This window comes from Archocentrus centrarchus, chromosome 21 (assembly GCF_007364275.1).
Source record: "Archocentrus centrarchus isolate MPI-CPG fArcCen1 chromosome 21, fArcCen1, whole genome shotgun sequence".
NCBI lineage: Eukaryota > Metazoa > Chordata > Actinopteri > Cichliformes > Cichlidae > Archocentrus > Archocentrus centrarchus.
In genome coordinates this window covers 27,988,263-28,013,913 of record NC_044366.1, presented here as the reverse complement: position 1 = coordinate 28,013,913, position 25,651 = coordinate 27,988,263, and the positions used below count along the sequence as shown (strand labels likewise).

Sequence of the window (25,651 nt, the reverse complement as noted above, 5' to 3'; positions counted from 1 at the left end):
GCGTCTGAGCCTTATCATCCAAATGTTGCAGCAAACCAGCTTTTCCCAATTTTCTGTTGACCAATTTTTAGTAAATCCATGACAACTGTGGCCTCCTGTTCGTAGATGGCTGGAGCGGCCCCCGGTGTGCCCCATGTCTGGCACCAATAGCCATGTTTTGAGGTCATTTAAATCACATTTTTCCCCCATCCTGTTGTTCGGCTTCAACTTCAGCAGGCTGTCTTGTCCGTGTCTACGTGCCTAAATGCATGGAGACGCTTGCATGATTGCCACATTTGTGTTAACAAGCAGTTGAACAGGTTTACCTAATAAAGTGGTGTTGACTGTATGTTTTATTGGTGCATAGATAAAGCCACAGCTTTAAAAAATAAGACAGCGAGGTGTTTGGTTTCATTTTTTTTTTGCACCAAACTATATCAGCAGTCACATAAATGATCCAAAAAGCTCTCATTTTGCAGAGTAAACTGCTCATGCAAATGAATGCCTTCTTGCACAAGATATCCTCAGAAAATTACCTTTTGCTATTACTTCTCTTTTCAGCTAAACCTTAGCACGACAGGGTGACCTAAACAAGAATTCAGAGTTTACAACATGCCAAAAATGACCCTTCATGTGAAGAGTCATTATTGGGACAGTCAGGTAACATTACTGCGCTGTGAAAAAAGGAAAAATTAATCTAATCTCTTTCTTTTTATTGCCTTGTATTGTTTAGCTGAGTGCAAGTGGCGGATTTTACCTGAAAACACTGTTTAAAATTTCCAGGAACATAAAGCCACCTGTTGAAATCGACCCAAACATGCAACTGATGTATTCCACTTGTGTCTGTTAGCCAACAGCTGTTACACAACCTCTCTTTTCAACATGCGCACACATGTGCTCGGGGCAACAAACATCAGCCAGAAGTCAGAGACGGAAGACGAGCTGTTGTTTTAAAATTACTTTTAAAGTTTATTCAAAGGAAAAAAAAAAAAAAAAAAAAAAACTTTCAGGAAAATACATGACTTCCTGTCATACACAGAGAGGACATAAGTTAGAGTAGCATGGCAGAAACAGCAGAGGAAAAAACACGTCGCCTCACGTCCAAGCCTGCAGGGAACGTTACTGTAATGTTTCCATGTTGAAGCAGCGTTGTGTGAATACCTGAAATGAACAACACGCGTGTTCTTTGTTGTGTAAAGAGTTAGTGAGTCGGGGTGGGAGGCATGACAAAAAAAAAAAAAATAATTTAAAATATCCGATAAGAATGTGGGCTCAAAAAGCAGAAACAAAGAATTAAAGAACTAAGATGCATATGCTTTAAACATAAATACCATGATGCACATTAGTGTAACAAAACATTGCCTCTGTAAACAATTTTTCCACCTAAGGTGAGTGTAATAATATTAAACCACCGCAGTCGCATAATTACGTTTACATAGACTTACAGAAACAACAGAAACTATCGTTAAGCTTCTCAACTACCTCTAAAACTTAATAATACACAATGCTTCAAGTGATTTTTTTTTTTTTTTTTTTTTTTTTAGTTTTTTTTTAAAACAAAAGAAGGATTTCCAAGTAGTGGTTCTCATAACAACAGGTTTACACGTTTTTAAATGCTGCCCTCTTGGCACTTTTTCCAACACGAGTCGGCAAGCGACTCATTTTTCTCCTCGGATATCAACTAAGAGCTCATTCTTTCTTTAGATCAATAAGAATATCAATAATAGCCACAAATTATTTTCATGAATTCAATACAGCCACTCATCAAGGCCTTGATGCAAGAAGAGACACACACACTGGGCACTACTGCACACACAGACCTCAGACAACAGGACTGGGGCCCGAACAGCTTCTCCACACAGAGGTTTGTGACATAAACTAAGTGACCAACAGTAACCTTATCATCAGGGGGGGGGGGACGCCCAAGATAAGCTTGTTTGTGTCCCGACAAAGACGTGTTTGGATATGAAGTCAGCGTGCAGATCGGACTCCCCCTTTGCTCTTCCCTTGAGTGAACGGTGAGAGAAAAATCCAGCTCGGCAGGGATCGTCAATGCTGCAGATCGCTGCTCAGTCTTTCACATATATAGACAGCTTCAATAACAGCTGGAGCAGGACATGGGGGTGGGCGGGGGTGGTGGGGCACAAAATAGAATAAACTATTGCTCCCCCCACCAAAAAAAAAAAGAGAAAAGGTGGGTTTCTGTCTTCAGTTCCTTCACAAACAGCCGAGTGAGGGAAAATCGCCGCTCCGCGTTGCCGGTTTGGAGACACTTCATCACAGTAACACTGAAGTCCAGAGTCTGAGTGCTGAATCAATAAAGGCGTATGCTCTCATCTGATGGGAGGCCGTGAGAAATGCTTCTCAGCTCTGATACACAGATTGCCAAAGGTTGCAAAAACAAACACAGGATCGGAATATGTACACCTGACGTAGAGGCTCTCCTGCTGCTGCAGCTTTAACGCCAAACTGAACACCTAGGATTGATCACTTGTGACAAGATACAAAGCAAAAAACATCATCTCATGCCTTTGGACCACCACACAGTAATAAGTCTTTCTACATTCTTGACACTTAGTGCATTGAATACATACGAATGTTCTAAATGAAGCATGAAATGAGTCGAATAATGAAATGGAAGATGGAAATCCGCCTCCTGTACCGAAACAAACCCGCTGACCATGTGTTTACCTCTCTGCCAGTTAAACCCAAAGTCGCCACTGGCGCTGAACTCTCTGACAGCACACGCACGCACACGTACTAAACTTTCTCCTCTACCTCATCACTCCATTTTCCCACATTATATCTGACTATTCACAGCAGTTCAAGTTTCTCGAGTTGAGATTAGGTCGTCATGCTTCCCCGCCACCGGCCGAACACGACAAAAGTTCCCGAAGCTTTATTGTACATAGACACCTTTGTTTATTTTATATTTTGGATCACATCCACATCGCTTTTTTTTTCTTATACAGACACACCGTACACTTCCGATGTTTTAGAGCAAGCAAATTGTGGACTGTAGGTGGATGTGTGTAAATGATAAAAAAAAAAAAAAAAAAAAAAAAAGCAAAAAAAACCCAAACAAGGTTAAAGACATGTTTAACTCCACATAGTTACACTTATCTTCAAGGAATAATAATGACTCCAAAAATACTATCCTGAAATCCATCTCCTACACCAACTCTCGCTCCATCCTCCCTTTTTTAAAGCGGCTGTCCGATACAACACTACACTTCAACCATTCAACCACACGCCCTCATGTTTGAGTCCTATCAACCTGACTTATGGTAAAACCTTAAAGATTAGGTCCCTTGCTAATGCTTGTCACTGAGCCTCCAGCTCAGTGGTCTGTCAGGGGACAGTCACTAACCAGCATGTTAGCAGTAGGTGGACCAAACAGAAGTACATTTACACACACTACTGTAGCATTAATACAACACACTCTGACCCCACCAGCCCCACACTCATAAGAAGGGGCAGATGGTGGGAACATGGGGCAGAAAGGGACTCCCTTACAAGAGGCAGACCTGCAGAAGGTAGTAGCAGTAGTAGCAACAATAGCGGTAGCAATACTAGTAGAAGACCTCAAGCTTACTGACCAACCCAGGAAATGATGCAGAGGTACAAAATCTAGCCCATCGCGATTCGATGAGCACCAAGAAAACTGAGAGGGAAACAGGAAACAAACCGTTGCTTGCCCCCGCCCCCTTTTTCTTGAATTCACATTTAATGTATTACTACTTCCTTTCATATATTAACCTTTGATTTCACTTTGTACGTTTGTAAGTCGTCGCTTCGGGTTTTTCAGAAGGGGCGACTACTTGACCGGCTGTCGCTGCGTCGCAGGCGGATCCAGCAAGGCTGCAGCTACAGGGCGTTGCTGTCGACTGCTCCAAAGGGCTGGTTGGTTGCTGTGTTTGTTCTCGCTTGGTTGTCCGAGGGCTGACAAGACATCAATGGTGGGTTCTGAGATCCAGTGTTAAGAGAGGGTGGAGGACAATGAGGAAGATGAGGAGAAGGAGGAGAAAGAGGGCTGGGTGTGGACCTCTACCAGCTGAGCAGGTTGCTTCGGCCCAGAGTCATGAAGTACACCTGGCTGGAGCCTCCAGACCGTACAGAGGCGAAAAACACCTGAGGAGACAAATTGAGATTTTACTATTCGACACAGTTTGAGTAAAAATGTTGTAACTGAAACTGTCAATGATGAAATGGTCCAGCAATCAGCATTTTCACATAATGCTGCGGTGTTAAAAATCTAACTTTCTGTTCTGTTCTTTTTATATATACATATTCATCCAGGTCTTGAATCATTAGTGATTCATGAATGACTTAATATCAAAACAAAACTCTGGTGGTTTAATGTTTCTTCAGACATTTCCCTGATGTTACAGTCCTCAAAATCTCACATCATTTACCGCACAAGCTGTCAAAAGTGCAGACCCACAAAGAGGAAAAAACAACAAAGTCCAAAAAAACAGAGAAGAGAAACTAGAGAGGCCTGAAGTTACTTCCACAGCTAAACCAATGCTTTTTTTTTTTTTTTTTTTGGTGCATGTTTTTGTTTTATTTTTTGCAACCTAGGAAGTCAAAACCTGACAGCACAGACGTGTAAGAGTCGTGCAACTTGGTGAGGTCACTGACAGCAGTGCTAATAAATAACTCGCACCTTAGCGAATGCATTGTTGAAAGCTGGCACGGCGATCTCACCTTGTCATTTCTTTCACAGAGGAACTTGAGTCGCTGAGCTCTCTTGTGCATAAAGACGCCGTCCAGATGGCCGGTCTCCACCGAGCGGATCTCAATGGCCTTCTCCCCCCAGCCCATAATTTGGTTCGAACGAATGTAGGCTGTGGAGAGATATGTCAGTCAGAACACTGATATTTGATTAATTATATTTAACAAAACAAGATGAGTAAAGTATTAATTCCCAAGACCAATTATAATGATAGCGAAACTGAGTGCAGATTGGCCTTTCACCTTTAGTGTATGTGTGAACATCTGCGTGTGATTTCTGTGCAGCCAAAGGACAAATGCTGATAGTACCTGATGTAGTAGCCACATGCAATATAGTCAGTGAATGTGTCAAACAGTGAGTTAATAATCAGCTTTTCATCATCAAGAATTTGATGATATAAAAATAAAAAACAATACGCTGCTTTTTTAAAAATCAGGTGCAAATGTGTGGGTGCAGGGAGACATTACTTCTTGGAGGGTCGAGGGTTGTGTTTGCGTAGCCTTTCACCCAGTTACTCACCCACTGAGGTGGGCATCTCCCCCCACTGCAGCACCACGTCCTTAGTGATGCGTCCGTAGGTGTTGACATAAACCCCCTCGTCCTCGTAGCACACGAGCAGTTCAATGCCGTCAGTGTTGGGCAGGATGATGATTGCGTGAGACTGGATACTCGTCTGGATCTGCAGGAAAAACAACAACATGACAGACATCTTTGTTTGCTTTCCCCTGTAGACAGATTTCATTGTTTTGATGCACAGAGAAAACACAAAAGATGAATCATAAGAAGTGAATTATCTTTTAACACATACAGCAAACAAGCATGTAAGATATTTTACAAGTGTGAGCTTACGTGTGTGGGCAGGTAGATGTCATAGACGGCCCCAGAGTCGACATCCACGGCGTGAAAGCCTGAGCATGAGCCATAGATCACCTTTAACCTCTGACCTTCCTCCACGGTCAGGTCGACCAGCAGCGGCTTATGCACCAGGTCGCCGAAAGACTGAGGGATACAAATCAGAACACTTGGTTCAACACTTATATTCATTGTCATCAACAACAAGGTAAATCCACACAACACCAACAATAAGCTAGTCAATTTATTTACCTTGAAGGCCATGAACTTGTGGTACGGCTTAGGTGCCCAGGCGTAGACCTCCACTGAGTTCTTCAGGGCCAGAACCAAAAATTTGATCCTCTCATATTTCACTGGGGAAATAAAAATCAAAATAAATCACTGGAAGATGGCATGGCTACCAGAGGTGGGGAAATAGTGCATAAAATCACCAACAAGCTAATTTCTGCTTACTGATTTAACTTTTTTCCTCCTTTTTTAGTAGTATTATTGATTTTAATTGTAGTTCATGTGGTTTCTCTGCTTCAGAGCAGTTTATGTTGCACCACAGAAACTTCTAATTGCAGCAAGTTAAAAAGAAAACAGTTAAACTCCAGAGTCTCTGGCCTCAGCTAATTTCTATTTATAATAACAGAACCGTCACTGTTTGTTTTCAGACTATCGTTGCTCATTCTTAATCCGACCTTAGTACAAAATTACTTTTTGACTATCATCCAAGAAACATAGTTAAACCCCCCACCCCCACCCACACACACACACACACACTTAAATCCAGCTTCTTTAGCCTTTCTGTTTTCCAAAATTTAACAGTTACACATTAATTTGCAAATACTGATTTTATCCTCATCTTTGCAAAGTCCTGTACTTTCCACGAGTGCTGGTCAAGGAGTCAATTTTCTGTTAAACGACAGGAAATGGATTCCTCGGCCGACAGCTCTGATTAGTGGATAGGGGTTTCCAAACAGGAAGTGCCTGTCTTTGCACAGGGGCAGTAAACTCACCAAGGACATTCTGAATTTTAGACAGGACTACTTGCATGTCTACTCAGATGTCCTTACCGCATTATTACTTAATCAAGGGCTTTCCTTCCATGATATATATCAATGACACGGGGGGGTCCATTAAGCACATAAACAATTTTTCAAAGTTTAGAGAAGTCCCTCGTTTGAAAGCAAACAAAGCAGAAACTGGAGGTTGATATTTCTAGACACTGACAGACAGACATATGTGGCAACTATATGCTCATCCTAACCTTTACAGCATTAAACCATCATTTTATTCTGGTTTTTTCAACACCAACAGTGGTCAATAAAGCTGCCGCACAGGGTCATGCTCCCACGCTGTCGCAATGTAGTTGTTGTTTTGTTTGGTTTTGTGGTCTTTCTCTGTCTTTGAAGGTTCTCCTGTGATACAGTGTTGTGGTCACATTTACTTTTAGTCTTCATGTCTCAGAGAAATTTGTCTGTTGGTCATTTCCTGTTGAGCACAATTCTTCGCTTGTGTTACGTTCTGGATTTACTTCCTGTTTTTGTTTCTCATCCTCCTTTGTCTGCCCCGTCCTCAGTAGTCTCACCTGTGTTTATGTTTATGTTTATGTTTACTGAGATCCCCATTAGCGTCAGCAGCATGCTGCATCAGCTATTCTTCCTGGGGTCAGTTTACATAAAAAGACAAATTACATTAATAAACAAACAAACAAACAAACAAAAAACAAACAAAAATCATAACAGACGCAGTATTCAAATAACACATGCTTATATTCATAATTTTTAAAAAAAGATGTAGACTTTAAGATAGGGAGATATTTTAGATTTCGCTTACATAAAAAGTATTATACCTTATTTATTTTTATAGTATATTTTCAGTTGCTTCTTAAAACTGTCTGCAGTACTTTTTTTTTATTGTTTTGTGGTAGTGAATTCCATTCATGCATTGCTCTAAACATTACTGTACGTTGGCTTAACCTAGTTTTACATTTTGGCAGAGTGAAACACAGTCCAACCGCGTGCCTTGTTGCGTAATCAAGGGTATCTTTGCTAAATGGTAGTTTATGGTAAAATATAGATGGACTTTTTACTGTAATTATGCTATTTAGAAAATATGTCAGTGCATACCACCCTCTATCCTTCACCCATATCCAGGAAAGCTTATTATGCATTTCAGTAACATTTGTCTTAGTGCCACATTTTAGAGCCACATGTGCTGCCTTATTTTGCACCAGTTGTAATTTTTTAATATTGCTTAATGATATATTCGACCAAACAACAGAGCAATAATCTGAATGAGACAATACAAGAGTCTGAATGACAACTGGGATTGTTTGTTTAGTTAGATATGCCGAACATCTTTTAATAACAGACAAACTACGACCCATTTTAGAAACTACTCTCTGGATATGTTCATCCCAGAAGAGTTTACTGACTATAAGAATTTGTAAGAGCTTCACCTCTTCCATTTGTTTAACCAATACATCCTTTATGTGGAGATCCAGTTGAGGTTTGGCTCTTAGAGAATGATTTGTTCCAATGACAATACTCATTGTTTTAGAAACATTTAAAATGAGTTTGTTACTGTCCACCCAGTTAACTATACATTCAATCTCTCGTTCAAGATCAGTTTTAATCTCACTAATAGACTTTGCTGCTACATTAGATATACTGTAGTATATACTGTGTCTGATTGCTTCCACTCGTTCGTCGTCACTAACCACCCTTTGGTGCATATTTAGTCCTGTTCTTCCTTTGTCATATTGTCTCTTTTTTCTCTGTATGTGGCTCTCTCGAGTTCTGTTTTGGGGCTTTGTGTATTTTGGACTCTAGAGAGGGGGCAGTAAGTAGTTTAATTTTAAAATGGTGGGCAAGTAGCCCCCAGTAAGTGTGAATATCACATAAACAACTCAGTAAAAACCCCAAACCAGTCCCTGCTGCAAGCTCCAAACACATCTCCGTGCACTCCTCAGCATTTTTGTACTAGGGATGTCCTTAATCTCAAACTTGCCACTTTTGTAGTTTATTAGCAGTGTTTATGCTCATGAGTGAAATCCTATATTACGTACCAACTTTGTAGTGGACGCAGCCCTCCAAGTCTCCTACGGTTGTCCAGCCCTGCTTCTTCTCCACCTCAGGGTCATTGTGCAGAATCTTGTTCCTCAGCCAGGACAGGTAGTACACGCGGAGCTTATTCTTCTTACCTGTAGTTGAATTGTGAAACACAAAGGTAAAGAAAAGCAAAAACAAAATTTTGAAATTTCTACATCAGCTTATGTTTTCATTGCTGTCGGTCTGATCCAGTAATGGATGGCTGGTGTTTGCTAAAGCTGCAGATGTGCACAATGGTGTGTGTGTGTGTGTGTGTGTGTGTGTGTGTGTGAGGAGGAATTCTGGACCAAGCCATCCTACAAAACTGTTTCAGTATTTCTGGGAAATCTTGATGAAACAGCCTTTCTCAGCTCATGTCAGAGCCTCTCAGTTGCCTTAAGGTCAGAACTCTGACTTCAAAAACATGAATTTACTTCTTTTCAGCAGTTGTGTTTGTTTATCTGGATATTTTGGGTCACTGCCTTCTTACACCACCTACCCTTTCTTAAGCTTCAAGTCATGGACAGTGGCTCTGACATTCTCCTGAAAAATGTTACAGTTTTGGTTTTGTTTGTTTTTTTTATTCATTATACCCTCAATGACTGCAAGCCATCCATACTAAGCAAACAGCCCCAAACCAAAGTCTCGGAGAGCATCTTAATGTATGATCACTTATGATCACTTTTCTCACAAAATCCCAATGACATTATGAGATCATACCAACCTAACCTGAAATGTCAGTGACAAATAAGACACAGAAATAATGACTATAATCCAGTTTCTGACAAAACGTAGCACGAGCTAGTTAGTTTGTTGTTTAAAGCTGTTTAAAGAAGTCTTTCCTCAGAGTCTTTTACATGAAGCTTAGGTGGAGGTTCAACCTGTAATCACACATCTGCCTTCTTTCCCAGGTGTTTGGCTGCTTGTCTAATTTACATCACTTCCACTTTCCCACGCTGTCACACTCAGTGCTAACTTCATCACTTCTAGTACAATCATCTTTCCAGCCGCCCTTGTTGAGCTAAGCAGCCTCTGCTCAGCCTGCTCAGCGTGCTTTAAATATCACTGCTCATCTGTCATTCTTCCTTTCAGACTCATTCGTGCAACCCACCTCCCCTTCTCCACCACCATCCTTCCAAGCCTCCATCTTGGTCTCCAGCACCTCCAGACTCGGAGGGGGAGGGGGCTGCATTAATACCTATCTCCACTGGGATTCCCGTCTGCTTAAATGGGCCATCGGAGTCTAATCGCCAAATTGCTAATTGCATTTCTTATCAATAAATCATGCTCAAGTCCTCCTAATGATCTCTCCTTATTGAAATACCTTCAGCATAAGACAGCAGCAGACATCATCCAAAAGCACATTAACGGTATCTGTTACAACCACACTAACTGCATTAATCACTTATGATTATCCTCAACTTTGAGAGTGGATAATTCAAGGTCTAACAGCAGATGACTGTGTGTGCTCCACCTCAGAATGGTGAGCTGTCATACAGAGTCACAGTTTATATGCTACAACTTAATAATTGTTGAATCAGTTTCCTTACGTTTGTGTATTCCCATAACTACTTCAAAGGGTTTTGAGCCTCTAATTATAAGTAACTGTGAAAATACAACTGCGAAAACAAGAAAACTCTGACGTCCTGCATCATATGTCACTTGACTTATGATCAAATCCTTGCATAACAGATAAGAGCATGCACATACTTTGGCTCATTTTGTTATGGGTATGGGTCTGAATGGAAGAATTTCAATCACTTTAGCAAAGTTAAGTATCACTTGTCTGAAAAGGAATCACGATGCCACCTCAACCATGCCTTTGCTGAGGCCTTGGCTTTGATTTGCAATGACTTTTTCCTTCTTTCATCCAAACACAGCATCTGTGATTTCCTGCCAAACACCTATGTGTTATCTGTGTATATAACATTGTCTAAAAACTGTTTTGGAATAATACAAGTGATCTCTGACTTCTGACATGAAGCAATGTGGGTTTGTTGTTGTTCTTTTGAAGAGCAATGGTTTTCTTTATGGTGTCCTATCAATATCTTTCTTAATCACAGTGTTTTATATTGTGGAAAATTTAACAAAGATTATAGCTATCTAAAAATTTCTGTGGGTGCATGTTGTGCTGTTGATCTGATTTTTACAGGATGCCCACTCTTAGGATGAGCAGTAATGGTCTTTAATTGCCTCAATTTCTAGACTATTCATCTTATTGAAGATTAATGAACAATCAGATCTTTAGAAATGCTACTATAGCAGTTTCCATCTTATATAAATGTTCTGTGTGGGTTTTTGTGATCCAAACTGTGTTTCACACCAATCTTTCCAAAGAAGAGCAAAATTACTCAGTAAATGGATGTACAATGCTGGGGAAAAGTATTCGACCCCTCCTGATTTCTTAGTCTTTTGCATATCTGTCACACTTAAATGTTTCAGATCATCAAACAGATTTCAGTATTAGACAACAATACCCCGAGTTAATACTCAAGAACAGATGAGAAACAAAGTCACTGACATCTATCAGTCTGGAAAGGGTTACAAATCAAATGCAGTGAACCACAGTGACAAACATTATCCACAAATGGAGAAAACTTGAAACAGTGGTGGACCTTCCCAGGAGGGGCCTACCAAAATTACTCCAAGAATGCATCGACGACTCATCCAGGAGGTCACAAAAGAACCCAGAACAACACCTAAAACCTTAAACAAGGCTGTTCCTGCTGGAAAACCCTCCAATGTGGCTTAAAACAATTCTGCAAAGAAGAGTGGACCAGAATTCCTCCACAGTGATGTGAATGACCAGTTAAGGCAAACGCTTGACTCCAGTTCTTACAGTTCTTTTTTCCCTTACTAAATGAAATAATTATTTGAAAAACTGCATTTTATATTTACTCGGGTTATCTTTGTCTAACATTAAATTGTGTTTGATAATCTGCAAGCGTGACAAATATACAAAGACCTATGAAATCAGGCAGGGGGCAAATATTTTTTCCTAGTAGCTTTTGGAGAAACCATTAGCACAGAGAGCCCCTTTTTGAGCCAAGACTGTGAGTAATCGCTCGACAAATACACTGTTGACGATGTTTGCGTTATGTTTACTCAGAATAAGTCTACAATGTGAGTTTCATGAAGATTAAGTCACATTTTATGAGTAATGAGTGCAGAAATCTTGGTCATTTTTTTCCTGCATGTTTAATACGTAAGGCTATTGTTTACCCCGTCACCTAGAAATCTAATTGCATTGCAAATCAGTTTCATGGAAGGAAATTAATTGGTGGTTAACTCTGCGGCATTTCCTTCCATCATGGAAAGCTCAAGTGTGTGTCAATGTTACATAGCATCGACATACATGACGTGTTTTCACCCAGAAGAGTTTTACTCAATATCCTTTTCGCTCAAAATATCTGTTGTGTCATTCTGTCCTTAGGAAACTGAGAAAAAAGAGAAGTAAGACTGTGGGTAAACTTTCAATCTGAGAACTGCGCGGTGTATAGCCATTGAAAATGTAAAGCTTGTGTAGAATGTGGTGCTTTATTGGTTCGGCGTGGTAATGTGCACAAGCCAGAAAGAGAAGCAGACTAGACAAAAACATACAGTCAAAAACACTTTACTGACTAGGAGGGATAAACAAAAGTGAAGTTTCTTTCAACCACATAATTAACAAACTACACTACCCCAGTTTCTTTATATTTAACTTCCAAGCAGCCAGACTTTTTAATTTTTTAAAGTGCTGTTCAGCAATAGTTCTCCAAGCTAACTGAAGCTCTTTCAAAATTTTTCTTTGGGCATTGGCTGCTTTTTCACTTATTTTTTTGGTCCAGTCCCTGTCCCTGACCATTTTTTGGGTTTTATTTATTTATTTATTTTTGTTCATTTATCTGTTGAGTGTTGCATCTATACACAAAAGAGAACTTGGCAAAGGACCAGTATCAAATTGTATAATTGTATCTTTAGCCACTCTGTCACTAGCAGCCTGTTGCAAAAACACATCAGTACTTCCCATTTTTTTAGTTCAATTTATGAAAAATTACAGAACTAACAGTTTGACAGGCATAAAATAGTATCTGTGAACCAATAAGGTCATTCTTAAAGAGCTATTAGCCCAGAACTTGCAGTGTTTGCTTAAAACATCTTTGAGGAAACTGGACAAGTGGAGGACAAAAGAAGTGGCAGAACTAAAAAATCTATCTAGAGCATATGAACAATATCTGGAAATCATGTCTTTAATAGGAAAAAAAATCCAGTAAAGACCTGACACATGACCTGAGAGATGCATCTGGACCTTCAGCTGATCCATCTACTGTTCACTGAGCCTCATCAGAAATGGTCTCAGTGGAAGGGTGGCTGTCAAGAAGCCATTCTTAAAGAAGGGAAACAAGCAGAAAAGGCTGAGGTATGCCACATTACACAAGAACTGGACTCAAAATCAGTGGCAAACGGTCTGATGGAGTGATAAATCAAAATTTGAGAATTTTGGTTCAAATCATCATCAGTATGTAGGGAGGATCAGGTTTTGATCCACCATGGAATACCATCTATAGAGCAACTGATTGGCAAAAGCTTCATTCTTCAGCATGACAATGATCCCAAACACACTGCCAATGCAGTAAACGCATACCTGGATAGAAAAATACACAATGGAACACCACCAGTCATGGATGGGCCTCCCCAGAGCTCAGACCTCAGCATAACTGAAGCAGTGTGGGATCATCTTGACAGAGAACAGAGCAAAAGGCAGCCAACATCCAAAGAAGAGCTTTGAATGTCCTTCAAGAAGCCTGGAGAACTGTTCCTGGAGACTACTTAAATTAATTACAAGAAAGCTGTCTCAGAGAGGCCGTGTTGAAAAATAAAGGTGGTCACACCAAATACTCATTTTCAAGGTAATTAGAAAACTTTTATATCACATTTCGATGCATGTTTGCATATATTTCAATAAATTGCTGCAACTATTTACCATTTTCCTAGGCAAATTATCATGAGGGGTGGCTCAAGACTTTTGCCCAGTACTTCAATTCAGTTCAATTTTTTTTATATAGTGCCAAATATCAACAGTCGCCACAAGGCGCTTTATATTGTAATGTAAAGACCCAATAATAATATTAAAACCGCAAGCGGTGATATCGGGCCCTCGCACTCCCTGCGCGTCGACCCGTGGCGCTCGTCGACCCGTGCCGCACTCGGAGGTCTTGTGATCGTGATGGTGTACAGAAGGTCTGTAGAAAGTTGAATTCTTTTATAGGAAAAGATATCTTTTGCTCTCGGCATAGACGCAATGGAATATTTGGGGGTGGGGTCACGGCTCCAGCATGCAAAATAGGGCATGGGTCTGATAGACTGTTTTGATCAGGATGATGTCAAGAATGTTGAAACACATTTTCATACATTTCCGAGAAACTAAGTTTGTGGATGCTATACAAAATTTCATTTGCTTCTGTAGGGGGCGCTCTTGCAGCTACGTATAGCCTTGAATCCATAGTTATGGGTTCAGAGTGGCTGTGTACATGAGTGATTACATTTTCAGGCAGATCGGGCAAAGCATGTACGAACACGTGCCCAAACAATTTTGGTCGCCATTGAGAAAAATGAAAGCCAACTTCAATGGCCTGGTGTGACAACACCGTTTAATATTTTGTCAAGATTTCCACAATATTTGATGGGCTGTTTGTCTAGATGATCTGGAGCCAATTTGGTCTCACTGGCTGAAATGCCCTAGGAGGAGTTCATTCAAATAGCAGGCCTGAAAATGGCAAAAATTGACAAAAATTGACACTTTCAATTGAAGATGCTGGACTTCCTGTAGGGTTTCCAGTATGGCTCCAAGAGACTTTTTTGTACGTCTTAGGATGTTACATGAGTGTGCAGAATTTCAGAGCTGTAGATATAATGTAGCTCTGGGGCTAGCTAAAAAACATGCTATTTTATGATATTTCAAGCTGCCAGTAGGTGGCGCTGTAACATTTATGGACTTTATGCATATCAATGTGTTCAGGGCAGGAGGCTTATCAAATTGATGAGGATTTCGTAAGGAATGGTGAAAGATAGTTTCATGCATTTCAGAGCAAAACTAATTATGTGGACGTCATACAAATTTTCATTCGCTTCTGTAGGGGGCGCTATTGCGCCTACAGTCTTGAATCTGTAGTTATGGATTCCGCCTGGGTGTGTACATGAGTGATTAAATTTTCAGCCTGATCAGACAAAGCATGTGCGAACAAGTGCACAAACAATTTTGGTGGTGAGGGAGAAAAACGAAGGCCAACTTCAATGGCCTGGTGTGATAAGGCCATTTAATATTTTGTAAAGATTTCCACAATATTTGATGGGCTACTTGTGTAGATGATGTGGAGCAAATTTGGTCTCACTGGGTCAAATGCCCTAGGACAAGTTCGTTCAAATAGCAGGCGTGGAAATGGCAAAAATTGACACCTTCAATTGAAGATGGCCGACTTCCTGTAGGGTTTGGGGTATGGGTCCAAGAGACTTTTTTGTACGTCTTAGGATGTTACATGAGCCTGTACATTTTCATACATGTAGATAAAACGTAGCTCCGGGGCTACTCAAAAAACTTGCTATTTTAAGATATTCCGAGCTGCCACTAGGCGGCGCTCTACCGTTTATGGACTTTATGCATATGAGTGTGTTCAGGACAGGGTGCTTATCACACCACTGAAGTTTGAGCCAGATTGGGCAAGTTGGGTTTGAGTTACAGCCATTTTTGTGTTCATGGCGAATCATCGAACTTTGCCGTCCCATAAGGGTCACGCCCTTTTGTCAAAAAGTCACAGTTTTGAAAACACAGTAAGTCCAACTTCTTAAGGCTTTCCAGGTGAAATTTGAGATGGTTCTGCTAAACCACCTTGGAGCTGGACCTCCAAGTGTAAAATATGACATTTCCTGTTCCCACTAGGTGGCGCTGCGACTGATATTAAATATTGTCATATGTATGTGTTCAGGGGGGCACCCTCATCCTACTGGAGAAGTTTCATGCACATTGGATCATGTAGGTATGAATGAGAGGCAATCAAAATTTCATGGCGAATGATCAAAGTTCAAAGGGGCATAAGGACCCCTCCCCCTTGGCAAAAACTCACCATTTTCGAGATTTAGATTCCCCTGGGGGTGTAGGTTAGACAAACCAAATATGAAGATGATAACTTCTAAAACCTCTGAGTTATTAGAAAAAGCGTGAGGGCTGCAAATCGCCAAATTTGCATAATTAATTCAAAATGGCGGACTTCCTGTTGGGTTTAGGGCATGGCTCCAAGAGGATTTTTTGTGCGCCTGGACATGATATACATGTGTATGAAGTTTCATTCATGTACGTGAAACACAGCGGTGGGGCTCCAGTTTAGGGGGCGCTAGCGAGCCATTTGGGCGCGCCCTTGCCCGAGCCCATTAAAATACTTAAATTTTCACCAGGTGTGACGCATGTGCAAAGTTTCATGAGTTTTTGAATATGATAAAGCCCCCAAAAAGCCAATTCATTTGCCTGAATAATAATAATAATAAAAAAAAAAAAAAAAAAAAAATAATTAAAACCGCAAGCGGTGATATCGGGCCCTCGCACTCCGCGCGCGTCGACCTGTGGCGCTCGTCGACCCGTGCCGCACTCGGAGGTTTTGTGATCGTGATGGGTCTCTAGAAAGTTGAATTCTTTTATAGGAAAAGGTATCTTTTGCTCTCGGCATAGACGCAATGGAATATTTGGGGGTGTGGTCACGGCTCCAGCATGCAAAATAGGGCATGGGTCTGATTGACTTTTTTGATGGGCTGTTTGTCTAGATGATGTGGAGCCAATTTGGTCTCACTGGGTGAAATGCCCTAGGAGGAGTTCATTCAAATAGCAGGCCTGAAAATGGCAAAAATTGACACTTTCAATTGAAGATGCTGGACTTCCTGTAGGGTTTGGAGTATGGCTCCAAGAGACTTTTTTGTATGTCTTAGGATGTTACATGAGTGTGCAAAATTTCAGAGCTGTAGATAAAATGTAACTCAGGGGCTAGCTAAAAAACATGGTATATTATGATATTTAAAGCTGCCAGTAGGGGGCGCTCTAACGTTTATGGACTTTATGCATATCAATGTGTTCAGGGCAGGAGGCTTATCAAATAGATGAGGATTTTGTAAGGAATGGTGAAAGATATTTCATGTATTTCAGAGCAAAACTAATTCTGTGGACGGTCATACAAATTTTCATTTGCTTCTGTAGGGGGCGCTATTGCGCCTACAGTCTTGAATCTGTAGTTATGGATTCAGCCTGGGTGTGTACATGAGTGATTAAATTTTCAGCCTGATCAGACAAAGCATGTGCGAACAAGTGCACAAACAATTTTGGTGGTGAGGGAGAAAAACAAAGGCCAAATTTAATGGCCTGGTGTGACAAGGCCGTTTAATATTTTGTAAAGATTTCCACAATATTTGATGGGCTACTTGTGTAGATGATCTGGAGCCAATTTGGTGTCAGTGGGTGAAATGCCCTAGGACGAGTTCGTTCAAATAGCAGGCGTGGAAATCGCAAAAATTGACACCTTCAATTGAAGATGGCCGACTTCCTGTAGGGTTTGGGGTATGGGTCCAAGAGACTTTTTTGTACGTCTTAGTATGTTACATGAGCCTGTACATTTTCATACATGTAGATAAAACGTAGCTCCGGGGCTACTCAAAAAACTTGTTATTTTAAGGTATTCCGAGCTGCCACTAGGCGGCGCTCTAACGTTTATGGACTTTATGCATATGAGTGTGTTCAGGACAGGGTGCTTATCACACCACTGAAGTTTGAGCCAGATTGGGCAAGTTGGCTTTGAGTTACAGCCATTTTTGTGTTCATGGCGAATCATCGAACTTTGCCGTCCCATAAGGGTCACGCCCTTTTGTCAAAAACTCACAGTTTTGAAAACACAGTAAGTCCAACTTCTTAAGGCTTTCCAGGTGAAATTTGAGATGGTTCTGCTAAACCACCTTGGAGCTGGACCTCCAAGTGTAAAATATGACATTTCCTGTTCCCACTAGGTGGCGCTGCGACTGATATTAAATATTGTCATATGTATGTATTCAGGGGGGCACCCTTATCCTACTGGAGAAGTTTGATGCACATTGGATCATGTAGGTATGAATGAGAGGCAATCAAAATTTCATGGCGAATGATCAAAGTTCAAAGGGGCATAAGGACCCCTCCCCCTTGGCAAAAACTCACCATTTTCGAGATTTAGATTCCCCTGGGGGTGTAGGTTAGACAAACCAAATATGAAGATGATAACGTCTAAAACCTCTGAGTTATTAGAAAAAGTGTGAGGGCTGCAAATCGCCAAATTTGCATAATTAATTCAAAATGGCTGACTTCCTGTTGGGTTTAGGGCATGGCTCCAAGAGGATTTTTTGTGCGCCTGGACATGATATACATGTGTATGAAGTTTCATTCATGTACGTGAAACACAGCGGTGGGGCTCCAGTTTAGGGGGCGCTAGCGAGCCATTTGGGCGCGCCCTTGCCCGAGCCCATTAAAATACTTAAATTTTCACCAGGTGTGACGCATGTGCAAAGTTTCATGAGTTTTTGAATATGATAAAGCCCCCAAAAAGCCAATTCATTTGCCTGAATAATAATAATAATAATTAAAACCGCAAGCGGTGATATCGGGCCCTCGCACTCCGCGCGCGTCGACCTGTGGCGCTCGTCGACCCGTGCCGCACTCGGAGGTTTTGTGATCGTGATGGGTCTCTAGAAAGTTGAATTCTTTTATAGGAAAAGGTATCTTTTGCTCTCGGCATAGACGCAATGGAATATTTGGGGGTGTGGTCACGGCTCCAGCATGCAAAATAGGGCATGGGTCTGATTGACTTTTTTGATGGGCTGTTTGTCTAGATGATGTGGAGCCAATTTGGTCTCACTGGGTGAAATGCCCTAGGAGGAGTTCATTCAAATAGCAGGCCTGAAAATGGCAAAAATTGACACGTTCAATTGAAGATGCTGGACTTCCTGTAGGGTTTGGAGTATGGCTCCAAGAGACTTTTTTGTATGTCTTAGGATGTTACATGAGTGTGCAAAATTTCAGAGCTGTAGATAAAATGTAACTCAGGGGCTAGCTAAAAAACATGGTATATTATGATATTTAAAGCTGCCAGTAGGGGGCGCTCTAACGTTTATGGACTTTATGCATATCAACGTGTTCAGGGCAGGAGGCTTATCAAATAGATGAGGATTTTGTAAGGAATGGTGAAAGATATTTCATGTATTTCAGAGCAAAACTAATTCTGTGGACGGTCATACAAATTTTCATTTGCTTCTGTAGGGGGCGCTATTGCGCCTACAGTCTTGAATCTGTAGTTATGGATTCAGCCTGGGTGTGTACATGAGTGATTAAATTTTCAGCCTGATCAGACAAAGCATGTGCGAACAAGTGCACAAACAATTTTGGTGGTGAGGGAGAAAAACAAAGGCCAAATTTAATGGCCTGGTGTGACAAGGCCGTTTAATATTTTGTAAAGATTTCCACAATATTTGATGGGCTACTTGTGTAGATGATCTGGAGCCAATTTGGTGTCAGTGGGTGAAATGCCCTAGGACGAGTTCGTTCAAATAGCAGGCGTGGAAATCGCAAAAATTGACACCTTCAATTGAAGATGGCCGACTTCCTGTAGGGTTTGGGGTATGGGTCCAAGAGACTTTTTTGTACGTCTTAGTATGTTACATGAGCCTGTACATTTTCATACATGTAGATAAAACGTAGCTCCGGGGCTACTCAAAAAACATGCTATTTTAAGATATTCCGAGCTGCCACTAGGCGGCGCTCTAACGTTTATGGACTTTATGCATATGAATGTGTTCAGGGCAGCATGCTTATCACACCACTGAAGTTTGAGCCAGATTGGGCAAGTTGGCTTAGAGTTACAGCCATTTTTGTGTTCATGGCGAATCATCGAACTTTGCTGTCCCATAAGGGTCACGCCCTTTTGTCAAAAACTCACAGTTTTGAAAACACAGTAAGTCCAACTTCTTAAGGCTTTCCAGGTGAAATTTGAGATGGTTCTGCTAAACCACCTTGGAGCTGGACCTCCAAGTGTAAAATATGACATTTCCTGTTCCCACTAGGTGGCGCTGCGACTGATATTAAATATTGTCATATGTATGTGTTCAGGGGGGCACCCTCATCCTACTGGAGAAGTTTGATGCACATTGGATCATGTAGGTATGAATGAGAGGCAATCAAATTTTCATGGCGAATGATCAAAGTTCAAAGGGGCATAAGGACCCCTCCCCCTTGGCAAAAACTCACCATTTTCGAGATTTAGATTCCCCTGGGGGTGTAGGTTAGACAAACCAAATATGAAGATGATAACGTCTAAAACCTCTGAGTTATTAGAAAAAGTGTGAGGGCTGCAAATCGCCAAATTTGCATAATTAATTCAAAATGGCGGACTTCCTGTTGGGTTTAGGGCATGGCTCCAAGAGGATTTTTTGTGCGCCTGGACATGATATACATGTGTATGAAGTTTCATTCATGTACGTGAAACACAGCGGTGGGGCTCCAGTTTAGGGGGCGCTAGCGAGCCATTTGGGCGCGCCCTTGCCCGAGCCCATTAAAATACTTAAATTTTCACCAGGTGTGACGCATGTGCAAAGTTTCATGAGTTTTTGAATATGATAAAGCCCCCAAAAAGCCAATTCATTTGCCTGAATAATAATAATAATAATAATAATAATAATAAAAAAAAAAAAAAAAAAAAAAAAAATAATAATAAACGAAGCAATTACAATAGGGCCTTCGCACAGTTCGTGCTCGGGCCCTAATAATAATAATAATAAAAAAAAAAATAATAATAAACGAAGCAATTACAATAGGGCCTTCGCACAGTTCGTGCTCGGGCCCTAATAAACGAAGCAATTACAATAGGGCCTTCGCACAGTTCGTGCTCGGGCCCTAACAAAGAAAACCTCAACAGTCAGACAACCCCCTGTGAGCAAGCACTTGGTGACAGTGGAAGGAAAAACTCGAGGCTCGTGACGAGGCAGTCATCTGCCACGAGCAGTTGAGGGTGAGGGAAGGGAGACAGGACAAAAGACACATGGTGGAAGAGAGCCAGTGCTACTACTAGTTAAATCTAAAATTAACTAACTGTGTAAGTTTGTGTTTAGTTGCCTGTGCTTGTATGATGGCGCACAAGGTTAGATGTTGATTTCAGTGCATCTCGCAGATCGGTTCTTCACTAATCTGGCCGGCTAAAGTGCACCTGTGTGTGTACCTGATATAGTGACCAGAACATTTAGTCCTTCCAGGACGTCCATCTGCTGGAAGCGTCGGCGGTTAATCAGAGGGTAAACTTTCCCCTGACCACTGCGGTCCAACAGCATCAGGCCGCTCTCTGTTCCCACCAATAGGTTCACTCCTACAGACAAACACACACAAACACACAGCATAAGGAGAACCTCAAAACCACCGACCTCAACTACAAATTCTGCTGCTTGTTGTGTAGTGTGTAGCCTTGTTAGAGCTTTGGTGCCACCATGTGGTGAAGATTTTTATAACTACAACTTCTAGTAAAAAGCTGAATTTTGATGGATATTAATACAAACACTTAAACAGTGGTACAACAAATTTATCTTAAAACAGTTTTTTCCTCTTAAGTAGCTCCTGAACAAATATGAGTTGGTGACTTTTAACGTTCGTGGTATTCCTAGTGTAGCGTAAACCGTGTTGCCCATTATCCACCCCCACTCTTTTGTTCATTCATGGTGATATCACAGTCAACAGACGACTCATTTACTGACGGCTAATTATTTAAATGTGTCCTTTCTTTAAAGCCCTCTCTGTTCTTACCCCAGAGTGCGGCACACAGAATCTCAGAGTTGAACCTCTTCTTGTATTTGCGGATCTCTGGGGTGTCACTCTGAGGACGAGTGTTGACCGGATTAACGTTGACCACGGAGCCCTTCCGGGATGGATCTGCTCTCAGCGCCTCTGCCAGCCGGGCATCGTTCCCATAGCCTAAAAGGTCAAAGGGAAGGGCTTAGGTAGGATGGTGTAGGATTGTAGAGTTTACCGGACAGGGTGAGGGTCAGTCACATGATCAGCATTAGAAAGGTGTATGGCTCTAAGTGACGGTAACTGTGATATTTAAAAATGAAATATCAATATTGTGTGCACATGCTGTGTACACTTTATTGTACGTAACTGTGTAATTGTTATTTTTATATGCTTTTGTGCAAATATGGTAAGAAAGTTTGGAAATATTAAATGAAATGATTCCACCTGCTGATCTACTCAAAACAATAAGAAACGGAGTTGATGTGAAGTTTACGTTTTCCTTTTGCTACAACAGAGACTGTCAGACTGTTAGAATAACACAACAGTTCCTTAGTTGTTTATTACACTTGGACACAAAACAAGCTGTGCAAGGTCAGAAAGCCTCTGCAGCCAAGGCATTTTCATGGTATCTGTTGCAAAGTGGATCACTGATTTTCTCTGGCTCTCTTAAATGCATTTATTTCAAGACTTTAGGCATCTGTAGGAAAATACACCCACTTCAAATCAGTGACTAAATACAGCCTGAACAATCTAGTATACTTAAGGGGTCAACAGCTGGTCACCAGCTGCATCAGGTGAAGTCATGGCTTAAGATTTGGGCTTGATGATGCAGGGAACAGCGCTGCTGTGATAAGAAAGCTCGTTTTGTAAATGGTGAGAGCTCCTGAACTTTACGACCTCAGTGAAACAGAGTCCACACTTAGAAGTTTTGTTTGGTACTGATTTGAAATTTTCATGCTCCGCTGCTTTACTCCATGAAAAGAAGATGCTGTTTTTGACTTTGTTTCCTTGTCGGAGCTTGTGTGTACAGTACCGTATCTGGGTGGGAGTTTGCAGCTGTGGACGCTGCAGACCGGTCAGACCCAGGTGGGTTTAATCTAGAGCAACGGTTCTCAGACTGTGGAGCTGTCACTGGATAGAGAGCAATTGTAGGGGGATAGCTGGGGGAAAAACTGTGTTAAACCAGGGTGACTAATTATAATTTATGTAAGGACACTAAACAACCAAGAGTTTCCTGATGATGACTTGCTGACCTTCAGCGCACATAAATCCAATAAGATCCCTTTGTGCTGTTACTGATGAAGAACAATAGTGTGTTGGGCAATATCAAGCTTTTTTTGGACTCTAAAGGAGGAAATATGAGAAAAAGTCTGAGTCCAATTACAACTATTAACCAACCATTAATATGTTCATGTTACTACTTCACCTGGCCAAAAGCTTTTCAGCATCCATGGAAAGAACAGCAGTTGAACTACAAGAAATCATTTTCATTATTTGAAACTGAGCATTAATTTCTGAATCCAATCTGATCTATTAATCTACCTTTATTGTTGATCATAGTTTCTTAATCACATACCTACTGCCGCTGAGAGTCCAACGGAACAGCTCACCTCTCGGCATAGTCAATTTTATAAAGCCATTTTTTTATTATCTTCATTCAGTTATTCTTCTTTTTATTCTTCCAGCTGCTCACTTTAATTGTCACTAAAGCAGATCATCTGCCTCAATCTCACCCTATTCTTTGCATCACACCAACCCTCTGCATGTCATTCTTCGCTACATCCATGAATCCTTCTCTGTGATCTTCTTTTCCATCTTCAGCATCCTTTGTCCAATATATCCACTATCCCCCCTCTGCACATATCCAAACCATCTCAGCCTTGTGTCTCTAACTTTGTCTCCTAACTGCTCAACCTGAGCTGTCCCTCTGATGTACTCATTCATCTCCATACTGGTCGCTTCCAAAAAAAAAAAAAAAAAAAGCATCTACTATCGTCATTCAGTTACTTTTTCTAAACTATTATATTTGTTGAACATTACCTTCATTCAGTTATTCAATAAATATGATCACAGTTTAATAATCAGATAACAGTTTAGAAAAATTCATCCAAATCACTAAAATGACCCAAACTACCTTATTTTCATGTCCTTTTGTAAACTGTCAGTAAGCTTAAGAAAGCCATCTGTCAGTCATATACAGCTCAAGTGGCTGAAAGCTCAAGGAACAATCTGTGCATCAAAGGAATTTCTGCAGTCATAATTTGAGGCACCAGAATGACCAACTCAGTGAGTGAGCGTGAGTTCAGTGGTGCAGTTCAGCCAGGGAAGCACTTTGGGATTTCTCTTTGTACCTACCCACAAGGGCTGTTCCCTTCTGAACAATAGCAAAACCCCAGAACACATGTAGCTCCCATTCCAGCTCAGTGACTTTACATTCTGAGTAGAAAAGTTGGCTTGTGTCACTGAAGTAATCAGGTTTAATCCCTTTTTCCAGAGTGAGTATTTTTCCTCATAGGTTCTTCAAAGTTTGAGTCAACAACCAGAAATGCTTCCTGGATTTTTCTCCTGCCTGAGGTAAAATCTCTAGTTAGTTATCAGTGAATTTAAGGAGTGACTCTTAGACTGGAACCTGCAGATGTTCTTTATCCCTGTGTCACTTATCATGAAGTGTAGTTTAACCCCTGTTGACCTTCACTACTGTCACCAAGAGAAAGTGACCTACCGACATTGTTGAGGGCACTGCCGGTGGATGGAGAGACTTGGAGGAGGCGTGGGTCAATGAACGGAGTGAAGGAGGAAGAAGATTTGTGTTTCTGCATGTTGTTACTAGACTGGCTCTGCAAAGAAGAATTAGTAAAGACTTAAGGGTGACGGAGCATCACGACTCTGAATGCGCAGCTTTTTAAAGACCATAAACATGTACACACATTACAGATACAGTATATGTAAACACATAACAACACAGTGCAAACACAAGCAGGCAAACTGAGGACGTTGGTATGTGCTGCATGCAGATACAACAAACAATCTTTCAGAGGGTAAACATAATTACTGAGGAAAAAGGCAAAAACGGTGATGAAGGGTAAAAAAATATGAACAGTGCTGAAAAACAAAACAAAAACTAAACACATAAGGGAAAAATGCAATATAAAAAGTATTTCCTTGGAAAACATACTTGTGGTTGCACTCCTAACTGCCATGTGTGTTACCATCTATTGTCTGGGGAATGTGAGAATATAACTTGTTTGCTGAAAATAGGCGACATCAAGGCATACAAATTGATTTTGATGAATGCTTGTAAGACAAAAGACAGCCTCCGAGGACACTTTGGCAAAAAGCTGTTTAACAGATCTGTTGCAATAATAAATGTACTAGGGGGTGACGGGACTGCAGCTGTGAATATTTTCAGTGGATACAATACAATTTACTTATTCAATTACATATTTGTACTTCAAACCCAGTGACTAAACTTTGTGCATTAAACTGAACAGGATATTCACAAGACAAAAAACTTTCCAGAAGAGGGGAAAAAAATAAAAACATGAATTCACACTGGGCCTATGTAAAGCGAGAGAAGGATTGCAGTGCCAACAAATGCCAGTAGAGGGCATGTTACCCAGACTAGGGGGTAAAAAAATCCAGACCCTAGTCAAAAAACAAAAAAAAAAAAAAAGAAAAAAAGAAGACAAAAAAAGTGTAGCATGAGCACTCCTCTCTTGTATTTGAATGTTTTTAATTGTTTTTGTTCCCAATTATGGCTGGTGATAATAATAAAAGCTGTCTTTGATACTTCTGTGCAAGAAATTAAAACTCTAAGCCAGTGTCTGTGTTGGGCCTTGGAGACATACCTCTGTGAGGATGCCAAGCTTGTCCAGGGGACTCTGTGGGGACATGGAGGAGGGACTGGCAAGGCTGGAAGAGGAAGGGGAGTTGGATGCAGAGGAGGAAGGGGAGGAATGGTGGCTCTGCTGGATCAAGTCTGGGAGATGTGGATGCGACCAGCAAAGCCATTCCTGTCCGAATGCTGTATGGGGTGATGATGATGATGGTGGTGGTGGTGGGGGCTGGGGGTGTGGTGAACAAGGCCCGGGATTGACACCGAGCCGGGGCTCGGGGCAAAGCCTGCATGTATGCCAGGTATCTGCGTTTGGCCTGGGCCAGGGCCCGTACGCTTTCTGTTGTCACCTGCACTCTGGA

At 41.2% G+C, this 25,651-nt stretch overlaps 1 protein-coding gene across 5 annotated transcripts in view; it reads right to left on the bottom strand.

The window, feature by feature from the left end:
- Nucleotides 1-3,031: 3,031 nt before the first annotated feature.
- Nucleotides 3,032-25,651, bottom strand: part of LOC115800236 (mitogen-activated protein kinase kinase kinase kinase 4) — a 102,176-nt gene continuing 79,556 nt past the window's right edge. For 3 of the 5 annotated variants that reach the window (XM_030757480.1, XM_030757481.1, XM_030757484.1), the window contains 9 exons: nucleotides 24,177-24,291; nucleotides 21,467-21,634; nucleotides 20,892-21,035; nucleotides 8,622-8,756; nucleotides 5,819-5,919; nucleotides 5,564-5,713; nucleotides 5,234-5,393; nucleotides 4,687-4,826; nucleotides 3,033-4,110 (listed from right to left, as the gene is read on the bottom strand). In XM_030757480.1, the coding sequence (XP_030613340.1) occupies nucleotides 4,027-4,110; nucleotides 4,687-4,826; nucleotides 5,234-5,393; nucleotides 5,564-5,713; nucleotides 5,819-5,919; nucleotides 8,622-8,756; nucleotides 20,892-21,035; nucleotides 21,467-21,634; nucleotides 24,177-24,291 (1,197 nt within the window). In that variant the 3' untranslated portion in view covers nucleotides 3,033-4,026. Of the gene's footprint in view, nucleotides 4,111-4,686; nucleotides 4,827-5,233; nucleotides 5,394-5,563; nucleotides 5,714-5,818; nucleotides 5,920-8,621; nucleotides 8,757-20,891; nucleotides 21,036-21,466; nucleotides 21,635-24,176; nucleotides 24,292-25,651 lie in introns of all 5 variants that reach the window. The other 2 variants (XM_030757482.1, XM_030757483.1) reach the window with 1 other exon arrangement.